This window comes from Spodoptera frugiperda, chromosome 5 (genome assembly GCF_023101765.2).
Source record: "Spodoptera frugiperda isolate SF20-4 chromosome 5, AGI-APGP_CSIRO_Sfru_2.0, whole genome shotgun sequence".
Classification (NCBI taxonomy): Eukaryota; Metazoa; Arthropoda; class Insecta; order Lepidoptera; family Noctuidae; genus Spodoptera; species Spodoptera frugiperda.
The window spans coordinates 11,321,061-11,341,770 of NC_064216.1; the positions used below are offsets into that span (position 1 = coordinate 11,321,061).

A 20,710-nucleotide genomic window follows, 5' to 3' on the forward strand; every position below is an offset into this window, starting at 1 on the left:
GGCCAACTTAGCTCTATTTGACTTTATACAGTGCCTACTTCAGGATCTATTGTTTGCCCGTCTTTTGTTTGTATAGGCACTGTTTTAATGTTTGTGATCTTAACAGATAATATTATTTCTATTGGTAGTTCGATTTATCACTTTATTTTTAAGAGGGGAAAATCATCCAATGACTCCCGTCTTGGAGAGGCGAAAGGTAGTGTCAGACTCTTACTTATTAATAACCACCCCGTTTCTACTCCTGCTTTTCGTGGCGAAGCCCCAGTAAACCCACTACGTAATCCGCAGCTCCGAAGTTCGAGTATCACTTGGCATAACAAATAACTTTTGATGTAAATCGATTAATTATGCAACCACTGCATTTCTTTTGATCTCCTGATGATTGATTGCTTTGTTCGTCCTGATTTATTCGAAGGAGAACGAGATTCATTCTCACCACCCACCGTCTACTGAGATTTATGCAAATCAATCATGTTATACAATCTAAGGTGCTTTACTTATTTCTTATTCTGGATTTATTGTGACAATAGGGAAGATGACTAATTTTTACTTAAATGTAGATTATTTTGAAATATTTGACACGTATTTTTTATTTTCTTACAAACACTTCCGAAGATATATCGATTTGAAATATCGCCTGACGTCACGTCTAGGTACGTTTTATACGTAGAAACGACATTTTGGCTCCCACTCCAAAACGTTGATTAGTTTTATATAAGTTTTAAATACGTGTCTAATATTTTTCCATTACCTAACTGATGCACTAATTAGATTTTTAATTTTCATACCCCATCATCATCCCTTTTATTGATTACAATATTAAAATTAAAATCATCCTTAAATCAAAGCCATTTTGACTCATTTCTCGTTGCAAAGATATCCATAATAAGCCATAGTCTTCCTAAAAAATGCCCGTTCAGTCACATTTTACGACACTAGTGGCCTGGAAACGGCTCCTGCCTACCCACGGGGGTCATAAAATGCGATTTGTTCCTCCCTGTTAAGTAGATGGAACCTCGACAAGGTGATAATGGGCAGTATCTTCGTTTTTATACTTCCTGTCTGGGGACACCGGGTAGGTTGTGTTGGATATCGAGTAAATATGGTTTCCTATGTGTCATGAGTGGGGTTGAGTGATAGAGATATTAAGTTTTTTTTTTTAAGGGGAGAAAATCATCCAATGATTTCTCCCGCCTCGAGGCGAGAGGGAGTGTCAGACTCTTACTGACTAAAAACCACCCCGTTTCTACTCCTGCTTTTCGAATCGGAGCCCCAGTAAACCCGCCAGGTAGTCCGCAGCTCCAGACTTAAATATTATTAGCCTTGTTATCTACTTCAGTCTAGTTGTTGCAAATTATACAGTTACAATACTCAGAATCGATGGCCGAGTCAGATAAGCATTTGAGTTTTTACATTGCCACATATTTATTAAGAATGCTGAGAGTGGATCGTTACTCTGTATCATGGAACTAAAATAAAAGTAAGAAGATTATTTTTTTATTATCAGACTAATTTATTATTAAAAACAAGATTTTTATGCCCCAATCCTTGGATTATGAAAGGCAATTTGCCAAGGGAAAATGAACCTTACAAACACACACTCCAATCTACCAATTTTAACGACAACCAAGAATACCCTTATGTATTATTATTGTTTGTGCTGTAGTCACAATATTTGTTTAACAGATATTCCGCTCCTCGCCCAGGATTACAATTTACAATGTAGCTTCATGAGTTAAGATGTTTACTCTAATACGTTTGTAAACTATTGCACGGTAACTCTCGTTTATGGCTCTAGAAATCGCTTGTTCTAGAAATTAAATGTAAACAATGTTTTGATTGTATGCTGTTAAGAAACTTAATCCGTATGTTCCATTTTATGTGTCTATCAAAGAGTGATTTTTAGCCACAGTTTATTAGAAAAATAGTGAAATATTTGATTCGTTGATCGAGTGGTCGCAAGTGCAACTGCCGGACAAGGAGTGTCGGTTCTAGGCTCGGGCTAAGTGTCGCTGGACTTTTATCGGTTTTTCTAAAATTTCACAGTTATAACACGGATTCTGGAATTGGGTCCAGTTTATGGCAAAAGACTCATCCCTTATTACACGGGACTTATTAAAACAAATGGTGAAAAGTGGGTGTACATTACGTGCCGTAATATGCACTTCTGCCTACCAATGCGGGTATAAAATACATGCGGCATGACGGTTGCATGAAATACTTGGTTGGTCAATAAAATGAGTCCCAGATCGGACAAAGGTAAGGAAGTACATCCTTTTTTGGAGGTTCAAACCTTTAAGTAAAGGTGTCTGTCTGCCGCTTGTATCATAACCTCTGCCTTACCCGACTGCCTAACCTATCTTACGTAAAAATTAGGCCCAAAAATTGTTATTTCCTCCAACCATCCGTGAAGAAACAACTAATCCAGTTCAAGGCCATACTATGCTTAAACACAAAAAGATTTCATGAAAAAACAACATGACGGGTCTCGTGGATATTTTTCAAAAGTCTAGGTTATAAATCAAATTGATTGTATCTCGGCTCGCAGTGGCTCTTTTGTGTGCACTAATGGAATATCGAATCCCAAAATTTAGGCCAACTGTGTTTGACAGACGCCGTCTGTTAAGGGTCTGTGGCTACTGATGTGTAACATTGGTTTTTTAGTGTTTGTTTTCTATGTTGTCTCATATCTGCTGAGTAGATGTTTATATGTAACGATCTGTGATTGCACATTAGTCTAATGTTTACATAGGACTCATATCTTTTTTAAAGGGGGAAAAGTCATCTAAGATTTCTCACACGAAGCGAGAGAAAGTGTCAGATTCATACTCATGACTAAAAACCATCCCATTCCTTCTTCTGCCCTTCGAGCCGGAGCTCCGGTAAACCCGCTAGGTAGTCCGCAGCTCCAGGTGGGACTCATATCTAACTAGTGAAAAGCTGATGTTAATTTAAAGAACTATCCCTGCATATCCCTTTGGAAAACTAAAGGCGTGACGTTTTATTATGTTACTATAAAAGTGTGTATACTATTTTAGCCTCTAAAGACGAGTTTAAATATTTTATATGCAGGATCGTCTTTCCTTAAGTATTGCATTCATGAATGATATAATGTAACCATACGCTGCACATTGAATATTCGTGCAACATAGAAATTTCAATATCACATACCAATGCAAGTACGTATTTTATTAAGCTTGCTGGCGTGCTTCGCTATAAAATATATGACTTTAGAATTTTAAAATGGATTGTTAAGTGTATTGCACCAGCTGGGCGATTGGTTGTTAGTGTGAGTGCCGATTACAAAGTCTCAACTAATGCAATCACACTAATATTATAAAGGGAAAGCTATTTTTTAGATGTTTGGATCTTTGTCCGTCAATCACTCTGAAACTACTTGACGGATTTTGATGAAATTTTGTATACAGATAAGGTATGAGACTTTTTATCCTACGGAAACTTGGGCGAAGCCGCTGGCAGAAGCTAGTCCATATAATATTTGAACACATGTGAATTACTTATTTCATTTTTTTTTGCAATAACATAGAGTAAAAATAAATAATTATGTACCCAATGAGTCTAGTAGTGTAGAATGTAGTCTTATTTAATATGAATAATCAAAAATAAATGTATAAACTTACTATTGCATTCCAACTCTTATAAGTCACAATAACATTTCACTTAACTCACTCGATAATAAAAAGCAGTCAGAAACACAACCTACATGAGACATAGCACCAATAATTTCTAACAAGTGCGAACATGGAACATCGAACGTTACACCGCAGTGTCCGCAGACCCTATAGATCACTCGATACCGACTGAATTTGAAATATCGAACTGAATTAATAACTCTTTGGAGTGGCACCCAGTATTGTCCATTTGTCACTATTGTTTTTAGTTATAGAGTAAAATTATCGTGCTGAAATTCTATGCGGGAGAGAATATTTGAAGGTGACTTTGTGATTTTCTCGTTGGTAGAGTAGTCGACTAAGGGTTTAGATATTTCAAACTTTGTGGAGATCATGGCAAACACCTCTTTTGTAGAGGAGACCCATAGTCCAGCTCTGGATTTTCTCGAGTTATCAATGATGTGATTTGGAGATTTTGGACGACTGTTTCCCATGCATGACGGTATGTTTTCGAAACCAACCAACGGCAAGTACGTATGTGACTTTTTCCGAGTTATATGTACTTTCTAACTATATTAGACACCAGTTACAAACGGTAAAGGAATACATCGTAAGGACACGTGGGTTAATAATAATTTCTAATTATTATAATATATTTGAAGTCGCCAACCCGCATTGAGCAAGCGTGGTGATTAATGCTCAAACCTTCTGCATGTGTGGTATTTGGTCAACAGTAGCCAACTTATAGGCTGTTGATGTGTAGTGTGAAGAGTAGTCGCAATTATGACTGGCAACGATAGGTAAGGTGTTTATTTTTCAAAAACACGAAATCTGCTTTTATGACTGGTATACTATAATAGGTAAACCAACTGGTAAAAGTAGGTGCTATATAGGACTCATAAAATAGGTTTACGAGCACCTCTGTCTACCTCTTGGAGGATTAAAAGGCGTGACGTCATGTTTAGTGATTTACCCAGAGGGTCATGTCAATTTGACCCTATGAACATAACAAAGGTTGGGCTAGCCGTCCATTTGTCTAACACAGGGTCTGGTCTTAAGACAGGTTCTTAGAAATAGATACTCTTGTCGAGATTGTCTTACTATGTACCTACTCCTTATTTAATTATCACTTACTTCAATATCTTAACACAAGAGAGGTTTCAAAGTAATCGCTTTGTTTGGTCACTAACGCAAAATAATTGAACCTAGAAATTATTTTTTAAACTACAAAGAAACTTTTTGCCTTTGCGGGTTTTATGTATGTCTATTTGACTATCAGCTAAAAATAGATTAATAACTTTATTAAATTAAGCAGAAGAGTTCTGTTTTGTTTGTTTTTTTTTTGTTTGAATGTGCTTATCTCCGGAACTACTGGTCCGAATTGAATAATTATTTTAAGCTATAAAACATCAGGTTACGATGAATTGAGCAAAATGAGTGAAGCAGCGCACATGTGGCTAGTAAATAATTCACAGATGGGGCCCAGTAGGACTGATGCCTGATCCGGAGCTGCGGACTACCTCGCGGGTTTACCGGGGCTCCGGCTCGAAGGGCAGAAGTAGGAACAGGATGGTTTTTAGTCGGTTAAAGTTCGATACTCCCTCTATCCTCATCCAAGGCGGGAGAAGTAATTGGATGATTTTCCCCCCTTAAAAAGCTAGTAAATTATAAAGCCACTGTTATGTGGACTACTACTAGCTACAAGACCCTGAACATAGTTTGAAATTGAAACATAACATGACATCTTCACACAAAACCAATAAAAACTTAATTTACGCTACTTTTTCATCTGACACTTAACACATTTTTCCAACATTGTAATTGATTCTACCTATTTGACATGAATAGCATGGAAAGCGACCGAAAGAAAAGGAAAGATGGATAAATTTATTGAAAGTTGACATCAATGGGAGAGAATGATAAGATGACAGTTGAATTGGGAGGGAAGAGGGGAAAGAGGAAGGCATTGCATAGACCTCGAGTGACTTTCGATAAGGAGAGGAAGAAAATTCATTGTTTGTGACGAGACGGCAGCAGTAAAAGCTACCCTTTAATTTTCAACTTTATTGTAATAAAAACAAAACTGAAAATCTATTACTTACTAGTCTGGGTTTAAAAACATTACATCAAACATAACAAAAACATTACAAGCCTTAAAACATCTATATTGACTAATTATATAAAAGTAAGTACATACTTAGATACATCTTTCTTCCATTTGAAAACGAAAAAATATTATGATACAATTTTTGTATCTGGAAATAGTTAGTTAGTATAGCCGTGGTGGCCGGAGATTAAAGACGCCCGATGATGCGAGCAAGCGTGGTAATTAATGCTCAAACCTCCTCCTTGTTGTTGTTGATGTGTGAAATACTTAGTTGGGAGAATAAAAAGTACAATAGTACTTTTTCCTTTTACCACGGAAGGAATAGAGTGTCTCTATAAAATTACTTTGTTGCTTGTCTACTTAAAACTTTAGTAGCTGGAGTTATGAAAGATCAAACATCAAGTCGACGCAATCAATACAACATAACAACTTGTTTGTTGTTACAATGGAGACCATAATTTGCTCGTAAACTAAAAATCACGGTTTTCTCACGTAAATTAATGGAGAAAAGCTCTACTAGTTTCGAGTCACAGAGGGTCTCTTCATCATGTGCAGCGTGCGCAGACGCGTAGGCTGCGCTACGTAGCGCGTCTTTTCTCCTTTAATTTACATGAGTAGACCGTGATTTTTAGTTAATTTAGTATGTGTCACCATATTTACTATAAAAGCTCGTCTTTAAATACTTTTCTAATAAAAATACCTACACAAAACCAAACCACAGCAACACAAAACAGATAGAACCCACGATTATACGTTTACAAACCCCGTAATAACACTGCCATTAATTCTAAAACAGTAGCTACCCAAAAAATACACCGCGTGCATAGAATACAAACTCACATTATTTGTAAAGACTTCCTTGTCTTGCTTGAATAAAGTATGTTGCGGTTCCTGCGGCCCTCCCGTACCTCTGCGACCCTCAGAGGGAAGGTTGCCCTCATAAATTATACATTTTTACATTCGTTCACCTCGTTAGGCCATTTAAAGTGATGGGATTCAGATGTCTTATTACTGAGTCCACGTAAATACTTTCGTATATTATGAATGGGAGAGATTTGAGTATGTTATGCGATTTTCAATAAGGTTTTGGTCGTGTACCTAAATACTTTATTTACAGTCGGTGAAACTATTTGGTGTGCACATAAGAATATAAAAATTATTTCCGTACAATGACAGTTGTAATTGTAACATGAAATAGTATGCTTTTAATTAAAGTTAAACCCCTTGTAAATATCGGTTCAATAGCCTTTTATTAACTAGGCAGTCCTCAGCCCCGGATCAACTTTACCTAGTGTAGAAACTGAAATCAAAACCGAAACTTTGTCGTCTTAATCAAAATATTTAATTTTACCTACAATATCTCTCTTCTCTTCACTCTTTATTTTACTTCAAATCCGTATTTTGTTTACATAAAAGCAAGTATGCGAAGGAAATGGAAAGATTCAGTTCTTTACATAATATATATATAGACTTAATACCAACTCATCTTGGGGTTTGACAATGTTCATGTTTGTGCTTAGATTTACATAAATAAATTGAAACTGAAACAGATAATGACTGGTATCGAGAGATTTTACACGTAATTGCGTCTGTGTGTGACAGTTTCGGTGTTAGTTAGATATAAAAATACTTAGTTTTTATTAACTGTCTGTTCTGCCTTCATCTGCTTGTGAAAGCTAATTAAACCTTTTTTTACAGTATTTATTTATGATACTGGAATAAATGCCAATTTAAGATCCTGGCCTCCGTTACTATCGCTCTATCGAATCTAAAACGTGAACAGATTTCTCTTTTAACACATCATCAGCCTATATGTGGCCACTGCTGACCAAAGGCCTCTTCTCACACGGAGAATTTTCGAGCATTAATCACCACTCTTGCTCAATGTAGGTTGGTGATTTCAAACTTAAAAGTAGACATTATTAGACCAGCTTTTGTCACGATGTTTTCCTTCACCAGTTTTTCAGTGAGGCCTAAATAATCTTATAAAGTATTATAACTTGGAAAGAGTCACATTGGTACTTGTCGTTGATAGGTTTCGGGCGTATTAAACCTCCGGGCCACCACGACATTAAACTAATTAATCCAATTATTAAATAACTAACGACCCGCCCCAGCTTGGCATGGATGCAATGGTGATATTTTATACATGTATTATACATAAACACCTTCCTCTTGAATTAGTCTATCGTATCATTAAAAAACTGCATCAAAATCCGTTGCGTAAGTTTAGATTTAAGCATGCAAAGGAAATATGGACAGAAAAAGCGAGTTTGTTTTATATTACGTAGTGATAAAGACAAATAGATTCCATTCCAGAGTTAAATACACAGTGTATACAGGTATCTCACTTTATTAAAAAAATCTATTTACTAGTTGTTCCCAGCACACCTTGTTACGGAATTTCAATCTCGCGAAGGATTTTCTATCACCCCCAGTGAATTGTAAAGACACGTCACTGTGCGTGAAACAAGGTGATCCAACTAAATCTGGTGAGATTTCCAGCTGATACTGAGATAATTGGGAGGCAGGCAAAAGCAGATTTATTACCATCCCACTTTTTCTGCGTGTGACTCTTTCACTATATCAAACACACGTATCTCATCACTGCTTCGTTGGTCGAGTGGTCGCAAGTGCGACTGCCGGACAAGGGGTTACGGGTTTGATTCTCGAGTCGGGCACAGCATTGCTGGTTTTTTTTTACTCCTTCGAACTTTTTTTCTATCTACAAATATCTGAGTAAAAATCACATCGCTACTTGCCCTATTTCGAATCCTTATGCATGGGAAGCCTTAATCTTCAGGCAACCACGTCATTTTTACATTTCTAGGTACATACATATATTACCTAGCGAGTTTACCGGCTCAAAGCGCAGGAACGAGGTGGTTTTTAGTCAGTAAGAGTCTGATACTCTCTCACACCTCGCCCAAGGCGGGAGAAGTCATTGGATGATTGTCCCCCTTAAAAAAAAGGTCCATACATATATCTACAGCTAACCATACGTCTTAATTCCATATTCAAATACTCCAATAACAAAAATTGAACATTCAAAATAAAAGTGCCATAAAGTAGGAAAGAGTGAATTTAAACTTTAAGCCGCTTTAGCGCTCAATAAGGAAATTGATGCACTTACAGAATCAGCTCAGCGCTTGACTGTCGAAGCGCTTTTTATCGGTTTAACTTGAATCTATAGTAGGTAGCTGTATTATTTATAGACGTACATGTTTGTTTTAAGAAGTGAATATGTTGACTGGTATAGTGACTTAACTTCATGAGGATAAGGAAAAGTGTTAATTACAGTCTAATCGTCTTTTTTTGAGGGGGAAAATCATCCAATGGCTTCTCCCGCTTTGGGCGAGGCTAGAGGGAGTGTCAAGCTAAAACCGCACAGTTCCGACTCCTGCTTTTCGAACCGGAGCCCCGGTAAACCCGCGAGGTAGTCCGCAGCTCCGGATTTCTTAATAATAGAGCCATAATCAATGACAAAATCATAATGGCCTAAATGCCCATTCATGATTGGCAGACACGTATACAAGCTAAATCCCGAAACATAGCCGAACCAATCATTTCATTACTCACCATCCCGAACACACTTAACAAAAACATGAATCAAAGCAATAGACACAATAAAAAAAACAAATGAAAGCTAGTAACGATGGACACAGAATTCCAAATCATAAGAATAAAGTATGAAAGATAAAACAGGGGACGAAAGTAGACGTTTTATTGTCCTCACAAAACACTGATTGGTACCGCAACTCGTAAAACTTATAAATCAGACACCAACAATACCTTGGGGTCTGCCAGCCCCCCTTAAAATCAAACTTTATGAACGAAACGTTGATGTTCAATTGTAAGAACTTGACGATTTTAGCGGTTGTAATTTTTTAAAGTGTGTTTTGCTTTTGAAAATATAACTCTCATTTCTAAAACATTTCTATATCTATAGGTTTTTTTGAGGGGGGAAAATCATCCAATGTCCCGCCTTTATCTATAGGTAGTACCTTATTTTCCTATGTATTATATATCGTCTTACAAAAAATAGCACACAGTAAAATATCAGGTTTATTCTCATATATAAAATGTGTAAACAAATACAAAGAACATTCACGATTTATAAAACTTTGCAGCATATATATAGCTCACATGGGCTACTTTTTATTCCACGGAAACGCTGGCAGAAGCTCTAGTCTAGTTCTATCCAAATTATTCTTCCCAACAAACAAAAGTCACACATAGATAAACAAGAAGTGTGAACGATGATTGAAAATGAAGCATGCGCAACAAGCCGACACACAGACACACAGACACACCGACGCACCGATTTATTACGTAATCAATCATTTACAATGGCTTGCTAACGTGAACGAGTGTGTGGTGTCCATGTTATAAGAAGAAATGGGAAAAATTACCAAAAATCAGATTGATCTGTCGTCAGGAAAGGGGAGAAAATACAATTACAAAATTTGACTCAAACAAACAAGCATGTCAAGCTAAATAAACCCGTTTAAAAAAATTGGAAAATCAGATCCACACAAAATTATTCATCATCAATGCCGTATACATAATATAATTAATAACAATATGTCATGACTTTTAACACCAAAACGTTAGTGCACGTTACAACAACAATTAATAGAAAAATAAACATGAAAAATCCCAACAGGAAAAATATAAAAGTTGTCTTTCCCTAAAAAATAAAATGGCCGCCCCACTCCATACATCACGGTCAGTAAACGTGTGCTCAATATAACGCATTTAGTGAAATACGCGCGTATTCACAAGCTGCGTACTACGCACTTTTCACAATACATTCCTACTTATAGCACTTTCATATTATTTACTTTGAAAATGTTTTTTTAATGTTACAGGTTGGAATCATAATATACGTATTTTACTCTTTTAAAATGTGTGTTAGGAGGTTGTTTGCCCATCAAATTATATGGCAATAGTAATCTGAACATGAGACTAATGATGATGTGTCTCTTTGTGTGTTTCACAAATTGTTGCTTCGGGTGTGGGTGTAAAGTGTATGTGAACTTGAATGTTTGTACTCGCACCCACGACACCTGAGAAAAACGGAGCAATGGTGTTTATCAAAAAAAATGCCACCATTGATTATTGTATTTATTTACCTACACTTATTTTTTTATAAAAGTATCTACACATTAGTAATTATTGCCAGATGCCATTCTCTTACAGTCAACTTTAGAGCGATGCAGAATGCAGAAAGGTTTAGTAGCAAAAAATATTTGGAAAAAAGACACGTTAACCAATTATGTATATCTATATTGGACCATCTCTCAAAAAATCACAAGCAGAGCTGTAATAACACCAATTATCATTGTTCATATCACCAATGGGCCGATGGAGTACAATTTCTTTGCATCATTTAACACAGAGAAGAATATAGGCCGTATAGGGTTATGAGGTCAAAGGGGGGATGGCTATAACCATAACGCAAACAATGGGGCTCTCTAAATTATGGGTTCAGTTCTCGTCCCATAGATTCACTCTCGTTATGGGAGAAGAAGCATCCTATGGCTCAATTCGTGGGGTATTTGATTTTCCTAAATGTGGTTTTGTCATAGCTATTTAGATTGGTTGATTGGCGTTAAGCTATTGTCGTCAAAGATGGTCAAAGATTTCCATTTTAAGTATTGTGAGCCATCGTAAGCATTGGTTAACTCTTTGAGAGACGTGCAGCGGCGAAGTATAGCCTTTTTTGTTGTCTACAATATGTATATGCTTTTCTATTGCAATTATTCTTGCCAAGAATGTTTTCTCTTCTACTGGTTAAGAAAATAAATAGTTGGGGTCATGTGAAATATGTACTAACATCCAGTATAATCTTGTTAAGATTTACTGTAATATTTGTTAGTATAGCTTGAAAATTAGCAGAGAGAGGGAGAAAAAGAGAGAGAGAGAGAGAGAGAGAGAGAGAGAGAGAAAAAAGGGGGGAGAACTTGACTAAATTCGACATTAAATTATCTAGATATTCCAGGTGCGAATCAGACTACATAAAGAAATGGAAATCGTTTTCATGCATCCCCCAATTTTCACCCAAACATGACCTCTTTTTTAATAATTTAATAACATAAGAAGTCATAACCCATTACCATGTCGCGTTGAAAAGTGTTCGGGCAAATCGAATATATTTTTTGATCATAATATGAATTATTGGCGCCATATGTCAAACCTTTCCATTTCATTGGCTTTTTAAGGGTCGTGGAATGTGAATATCGAAATAGATAGTCATATTCTGAATATTTTTCTTTATATATTACGTTTAACTTGCTTTTTTGGATCGGTGAGTAAGATATTTCTAGTTCTTGAGTTTCAATGAAAAAATATCGGTACTTTTTTGAGGGAGGGGGATAATCTTATTATTTCTCTCAACTTGGGTAAGGCGAGAGGGAGGAGGCTATTACTTCTGCGTTATTCCTACTCCTACTTTGTTCATACTCAAAATTTAAGATTTGATTCGAATCTGTCAGTTGAAACACATGGTTCAATATTCTGAATGTTCTGACTGATTCTTCTAACGTGCATGAAAATAAGCTCAGACCTATGAAATTAAAAAAAATATCAATGCTAAACACAATATATCTACAGCTAGATTTGGAAGAGAAAGTAGCCATCAAAAAATCACAGCTACATAGAATCAGAATTCGAACTCCGACCAAAAACAAACGCAGATAATCACATACATATGTATTCAATCACTAATTTGACAGCTCGTGAAACGGGTACAAAGATTCAAAGCAAACTTTCGGACAATGCCGAAGTTACCCGAATGTTTCCGACAACACCCGAACCCTAGGAACTATGTAAAGGGATTTTTGACAGGGCAAATATTATTCGGATTTATTTCAGCTACATAAAAGCTTCATGTTTTCAATGTAATTGAATATTTTCAGGAGATTTCAGGCTAAATGTATTTAGGGATTGTAACGATCTCTGTAGGGATAACGGTTTTATTTTTGTATTGACGAAATCATATTGGTTCGGTAAAAATGTTCAATGAATGTTTTTGTCGAATCCTTTTTCGGAATTTTCGCATTTATTTGATTTTCAGCCGCTTTTTCCGGCTGCTTTTGTGTGTATTTTAAACATGGAACTGGAATGATATATTGGTTGATGTGTGTGAACATGTTGATGCCATTTTTCTTTATTTTAAATGTATTATGCTGTGGCTGGTCAGTCGACTTCTGTGTACCATGTATTTCCATATAAACCTACGAATCTATTCTTTGTCTGATCTACAAATAGTGGTTTCGTATATGAATTGGACGTGTATGTAAAATTATGTGCTGGTAAACCCACCCACCGGTGAAAAGTCTAGTCCAAAGTTAAAAACAATCTTCAAGAAAACTTTCATTTACTGTGTGGTTAGCACGGTGGCTGGGTGTGACGTGTAGCGGGTTCAATTCTCTTTTTGAGCAACTTTTTTATAGTCCCCAAAATGTTGCGATTGGTTCGGTTTGGGATGTGATGTGTATCTAAACGCAACCACGGTACAGAAGAAAATCCCATAGTGGGACAAAGTTTATAAAAAAAAACCATTTATCCATATTATACTACACCTAACAACCATTTATATGCAAAATTAACTACTAACACATGTTTATGTAATCCCGTCGACTAAATAACTACAGGCTAATAACTAAATACAACACTAATTACGGTACTAAAGCATTAAATAGCCAAGTTATTGACTACATAAGCAGTAAAAATGTCCGACATAAAATTAAAATGGCCACCCGCGGTTTATGTTACTTATGTACTGTATTTATGTTGGTTCTTTAGTATATAGGGGGTAAAGGGCAAATATTAAAAGTTATATGTTACTAGCTTCTACCACCGGGTTCGGCTGCGTTCCTGTAGGATAAAAAGTTATGTGTTATTTCAGACGATAATCTACCGCTATTCCATTTTTCATTTCAATCCTTTCTGCTCTTTTGACGTATTTATATTATTAGTAGGATATAATTTTGATATAAGTTTTTAAACTGACATGGTCACTAACAATAATTTTGATTCTGATATTCCAGTTAATCCGGGTCTACTCTAAATCTGCGTCAGCAATATTGGAGAGACAAGTAGTCAACACTTTTTAAGCTTGTAATGTTCCAATTGTAATCTACCACGGCAGCTGCCAAGCGTGGTGATTAAACCGGGTATGCTCCTATGAGGATGGGTTTGCGTCAGCAATAGAAGTAGGCTGGCTATCGACGATGAATAGTCAATATCCAATTTCAGAATTACTAAATGCAATTTACTTAGAAGTATTTTCATAACTTAAACACTGCATAAAACAGTGCCGAAATATTGGAAACTCATCGACATAAATAAACATGGTAAATATCCCGTCTCGAGTTCTAATAACAAAACACAAAGAATGAACTGAGAGTTATATCCAAGTTCAAATATAATCACAACTGACATTTCAACTATATCAAAAGTAAGTTAGCACAGTGAACGTGACCTAACATCATCAAGTTATCGTATAACTTAAGTAATACATATGTCACAAGTTATCTCTAAGTAATTAACTTAACTTGTCAACTTTGCAACTTAATACGTGCATCGCATGTGGGATAAAATTCCCATTTGTATGTGTGATTAGAATATTTTATCTTAGAAGATGTGTTGATAGCAGGGAAGACAATATGATGAGCCAATAAAGTAAATATAGCTGAATATATAGTAAAAAGTTTAATCTAGTAGAAAAGACAAAAATTTTCGGTTGGACATAATTTATACTATGGAAGTTCACAGAAATCCGACGTGATACATATACGCTTACTCTGACTGTCTTACTGAGAGTGAGATAACTAAAATTCCCAATACCCCTTAGCCAATCCCCGATTCCTCAAGTACCCATGAATTCCTACCGTCAAAAGACCGGCAATTTACTGGTAACGGCTCTGGTGTTTCGAAGATATCCATAGGCGACGAAAATTGTCTGAAGTCATCAGGTGACCGGTCTGCTCGTTTTCCGACGTATACCATAAAATTTGCTCGTTTCAAACGTGTGAGAGTTCCTGGTAGACATAATTTACCTACAAAATATTAATTGCTTACCAAGCAGTGTCTAAGCACAGATTTTCCCTAACGATCCAGATATCGGGAAGTCAAGGTCAAGCCGGTATACACAGCAGCAAAACTTCAAAATTTGCTTAAGTCATTCAGGAGTTTCAATATACCATAAAAAAAATCCGTCCATCCTCATGAATGAAATTAACACCACACGAGTCATTATTGATTACTGGCCAGTATGCGATTGAATTGTGATAATTCAACTTATTATAAAATTATTGTACCAAAGGACCACTGTCCAGAACCGCAACCCTTCCGCATATCCCCAAAGGCGTTCACAAAATTACTATTTATCTTCAAACTCCTCTTAAACAGACTCGGTCACCACTAATGTCCTCAGTCACATCACACTCAAATAGTTTCCACACCAAATCGCCATATAACTAACTCGAAAGGGTGATAAAATTTTACAAGTATTTTCATGGAATACCAAGGGATGTTCTAAGACCGTAAAATGTGCGGACCCCCATAAATACGGTGGAACTTATACCCAGTAGTTTATGGTGTAAAACGGAAAGGTGTTACAATTGGGACTCGTAAAAAGTTTTAACTAGATACATGTGAATGTTTTGAGGATTCTTATAAAACAGATCGAAACATCAACAACTTAAATTATTAATTTAAGTAAATATTATTTTATGGGATAAGCCGGTAAATGATGGTAAGCAATCGGCACTGCACTTAGACACCCAAAACACCAGAGGCGTTACGAATGCGTTGCCAATATTTTAGGGGTTAGGAATTCAGAATTGTTGGGGATACGGACATTGGGCAGATTGAAGATTCATTAGTCATTTGTTTGCTTTCCAAGTCGGAGACTGTACTTTTTTATTTACATCAATTAAACTATTACCGAATAACAAAGTCTCCTCTAAAAAGCTTTTCATTTATTCATTTTAAAAAGTTGTCGATTTTGATTCCATGACACATGGCAACCGTTGCCTAATAAATTGGCAATACAACACGCCTGATGGTATTGTCAGGCAAATTAATAGGCACATACAAATCACTCACACGATATGTTGTGTATTCGTTCATACGGAACGTCGGTATTTGTTCAAACATTCATCAAAGCTCTAAATAAAAATGGCGGTTCGAATGTTATTTCAAATGGAATAGAACGGTTATTTTTTAATTTGAAATCTGTTCGATTTGGTAATTCTTCCTTTATTAATTGTTATTTATAAATCATGGTTTGTAATTGATGTGTAACATTTTTTATTACCCTTAGTCCATCCGCAGGTGACGAAAGAATATACCTAATAGAAATAGCTATTCTACTCTATTATACTCTGACGAAAGAACCCACTAAGGCACTATACTACTGACAGAGACCAGTAAGCTGCGTGCCCTGAGAAATTATAAACCTTTTTAACTTCCAAATCAATTGCCAAGCCTAGAGAATGTGGTAAATCCCTTCTATGGGTGCTTTTCCTCACTTTTTCACTAACTCACTAAGCTCTGTTTTTGTATGGAAAAATGCTTTTCATACAGCTACATAGCTTAATATCAGTGGAAACGATCACATAGTTTCACAGCTTAACTATTACATCTTCGTAGCATAACTATATAACACATCTTTGGTGGAAAAAGCACCCTTATGCCGAGAAGAATAGTGTACTCTCCAGCTGTGGACTCCCTCTCGCCTCGCCCAAGGCGGGAGAAGTCATAGGATGATTCCCCCCCCAAATTATGTTGTTATTTTGTTGCTAAACTCACTATTAATAATATAGAAGATGGTCCGCATCCAGTAACCTGATTATATGACCATGACCTACATTTTGGTCCTAAATTAGGGTTAGCAATAAAGCTTAACCAAATTCAGCTAAAGTGTTCTAACGTAAGCCGACCACAGGGTTGTCAACCCTAATGGTAGCAAAGGACATCATGGAGACACCTATTCTACAAATAGGTAGGTTGAGAACAGAGAAAAGGACGTGCAGTTGATACATTTACTTTTCACTATTTAATTTATCTATCAAAAATCAGGTACATGTGACTAAGAATTGATTATAAAAATTAGTTGATCAATTATTATTGATGATAATAATTGAGCAAGCGTGGTGATTAATGCTCAAACCTTCTCCGTGTGAGAAAAGGCCTTTGGTCAGCAGTGGCCACATGTATAGTCTGTTTATGAGTGATGTGTGACTATTATATACACAAAATATATAAACCAACAACTGCGATGCTTATGTTCTTCAAGTTTCTATGACATATATTTTTATAACATACTTTTTTACGACAAATAGTAATTTAAATTCAAATACAATATTTTGCATGCCGTAAGATATTATGTATGAGGTTAATCTACTACCATTCCAACTTATATGTATGTATACCTACACTAACAAACCCAGCGAACTCCGTTAAGCCACCAATGATTTTCCCTGTTTTCCTACTTTTTTCCTGATTTATCCTGGATTTTTCCTGAAGGTTCATGCGTTCTGGAGTTATAGCGTCAGGAAGGAAAATCCGACTTATTTTTACATACTAGATAGCAAATAAATGTTTCTTTCTCTCTTTAAGCATTCAACACTTTCCAGTGATCTTTACCACTTTCTATGACATAAAGAACAGTTCAAAGTTTAATATCAAACCACCATCCCACTAAAATCCAAACCATTCCAGCTCCGAATTGCCTCACAAAATAGCTTAGTGCAGTGAAATTCCAAAGCTGCACAAACCGTAGTTTTCAACCGGACTTCTGTTGTGAGACGTTGCAATGTAAATCAGTTGCATTGTGTTAGCAGTTTGTATGAATAAAACTACGTGCGGGAATTTATGTAAGTGCAAATTGACGTCTTGTGTTTGCTTTTTCATTTTAACGTAGCATTATTCCTTAACAGGTAACTGAAGCGAGGAAGTTATGGCTAATCCTCATATGTAGAGAATTAGAAGACCAGTCGTGGACAGTCACGGACTGTAGATGTTGTTTAAACTACAAATATAACTAAAGTATTTTACGATAAAAATATTTGTATGTCCCTAAATGGGTTTTTTGTGGTGGGAAAATTCTGCAATGACTGTTCCCACCTTCCCCACCTTGGGCGAGACGAGAGAGAGTCTTAGACTTTTATTGACTAGAAACCGCCTAGTTCCTCCTGCTTTTCGAACCGGAGCCCCGGAAACCCGCTAGGAAGTCCGCAGCTCGAAGTCCCTAAAATGCTGCTAGGATTATTTTGAATCATAAGTTCTTTTCTAAAATTTAAAAATATACTTAAATTTCCCCCTGCAAACTACAACAATAGTTTTGTTTCTATAAAAAGTTTGTATTCAATGCAATGTTGGATTACTGGATTCCATCATAAAAATAAAATGCCTTTACCACACAGCTCAATGAATTCTCTATTAAAACAAAATCAAAAATGCACATCCAAATCCTCACACAGACTAACATGAACTAAACCATAGTTTTTTTTATAGAAACTAAAACAAGAGTTCTGTATAATCCACGTGTAAACCGGGATTCGTATGAACGTAGTGTTTATTTGCATTCGTTCGATTATTTCCAAAAGTCATGAAAGCCGCGATGAGGTAAAAATAACTCGGATCGATCGTAGGTAACCGAAATGTTTTTACAACTTTTTATGTCAGTGTTTCGTTGGTATTTTTAAAGTAGAGAAGAGTACGATCGATCAGTCTTTGCCAATTCTAACTAATACGGATGAATAGTAACTGTACTTCATTACGTGAAGTGTGTTTTTTTTTTTATAATTTGTTGAATCCAAGAACATTAGAAACAGTTCAAAGATAATAGCTAAAGACCGATGAAAGTGGCATGATTAACTAAAATCACGGTTTACTCACGTGCATTAATGGAGAATGCAGCCTACCTTTACAGTAGGCGCCGTAAGAGCGCTGCGTCTGCGCACGCTAATCGTGGTAAAGAAACCCTCTGTGACTCGAAAATAGTAGAACTTTTCTCCATTAAAATATGTGAGTAAACCGTGATTTTTAGTTAATTTAACTGCACTTTATTACGTATAGTATTTTGTTTATAGTTTGCTGAATCCACACTTGGATGATGGTGCTGATGAACACTGGAAACAGTTCGATGGTGATAGCTAAGACTGACAAAATTGGCATGATTAAACGAAAACCTTTCCCGATGCTGGATGGAAACCAAACGTGTCTTTTTTGACCAATTCAAATTAATTTTGTATCTACTACTGTCTGAGCCATATCTCACCACTTTACCTATATTTTCTGTTTTAGTATTCCGTAACATTTTGGGACATCCAATTAGTAGATTCATGAGTTACAAACTATTTCCACAGTTATTTTTAATCCGTTCACAGCATTTTCATTAAAACTACGTGTAACTGCCGCGGTTTTACTGAAGTCAATCATTTGTTAGTTAGTTGAAAAGTTATTATTTAACAGTCATTTTATACTATTGTCTATATTTAATTATTTGTCAGATATTTTATAGCTATTATGAATTAGCATATTCATTCAAATCAAAAACTTTCGCTCAGTCACTTAAGGGGCACCTAAAAAGATAATGCCAAATTGGCATTAAGTCCACCTCTGTATGATTGTACATAAAGTGTAAAATAAATAAAAATAAAAGCAAAGGATTTTATTCGAAATTCTCATGTAGAGACAAAAGTAGCCATTCTAATACAACACAAATATAATACTTCAGACAAACCTGTAGTAGTTGAGGATCTGGGCGAAGACTCCAGGATGCCTATCGAAGAAGTACTCGTTGAGGACGGGGTCGTAGTTGGCGAGCGCCTCCGTCAGCCGGGAGAGCCTGGTCGCCGGGATCTTCTTCAGCGTCGCCTTGTACGTCTCGTATCTGAAGGCAATAGAAAATTTCAGTTAATATAGTTCTGAAGCTATATATTTTTCATTAATTTACTAGTATGACGGCTGCTGCAGCCATATATAGGTAAGGAAAAATATTCATATTTTTTATGGAATATTTGACAAACCTAGGTCATATAGGTTAGGCCGTTGCCAGCCTTTTAAAAAAAATGCATATTTTTTTATAGAATAGCTGGCAAACGAGCAGATTGGTCATCTGATGGTAAGCGGTCAGCGCCGCCCATGGACACCCGCAACACCAGAGGAGATCGAGTGCCCCCCTTTAAATTTTTAATTTATTAATTTTAATTCAAAATTCGAATAGCGGTTATCGAAATACATCAACCTACAGAGTTTCAACTATGTAGGCCCAACAGTTTCGGAAATAAATGGCTGTGACATACGGACGGACGGACGGACGGACAGACAGACATGACGAATCTATAAGGGTTCCGTTTTTTGCCATTTTGGCTACGGAACCCTAAAAAGTACGCTCTTTTATTGAAGGTCGTATCGGTTCGCAAAATACCGCCTACTACAGCTCATTCCATAGTTTTGCTGTGCAAATTAACTTTGCTGTCATAAAATTGTGAACCCTGAGATAAAAAAAATCTGGAAAATCGTTGGACTTCTAAAAGTTATATAATTCTCGCACACCACTATAAGCATTTTGTAAACGTCTAAACTAAACAACGGAACTAGACACTTATGATTAAAACTAAACAGTAGCACTTAAACATTACCAGGCGACGCATACCAATAAAAGATTCTCACGAAAAACAGTAACTTCGAACAACTGCATCTAATTGAATCCAGTTTCCCGATTTCTCAGCAAAATTCCCCCCCAGTCATGCTAACGACCCTCGTTTCAAAAACTGACACTTTAACTTGCTGAGTTTATCCAATAATGGAATCCTTTATGGAAAACGTTTTCCTGTATCCTTTGCATGCATTGCTTGCAAAATTCCAACGAAGTGGACTGAGAGGAACACAATCACGTTCTTTGTTTGTTTTTTATCATTCTATGTATCGTTTCTATGGATAAATGAAATTT

At 36.2% G+C, this 20,710-nt stretch overlaps 1 protein-coding gene across 3 annotated transcripts in view; it reads right to left on the minus strand.

The window, feature by feature from the left end:
- LOC118271759 (potassium voltage-gated channel protein Shaw) overlaps window positions 1–20,710 on the minus strand; it is a 255,565-nt gene that overhangs the window by 209,085 nt on the left and 25,770 nt on the right. For all 3 annotated transcript variants that reach the window (XM_050693717.1, XM_050693715.1, XM_050693716.1), the window contains exon 2: window positions 19,499–19,648. In XM_050693717.1, coding sequence (XP_050549674.1) covers window positions 19,499–19,648 — 150 coding nt within the window. The remainder of the gene's footprint in view (window positions 1–19,498; window positions 19,649–20,710) is intronic.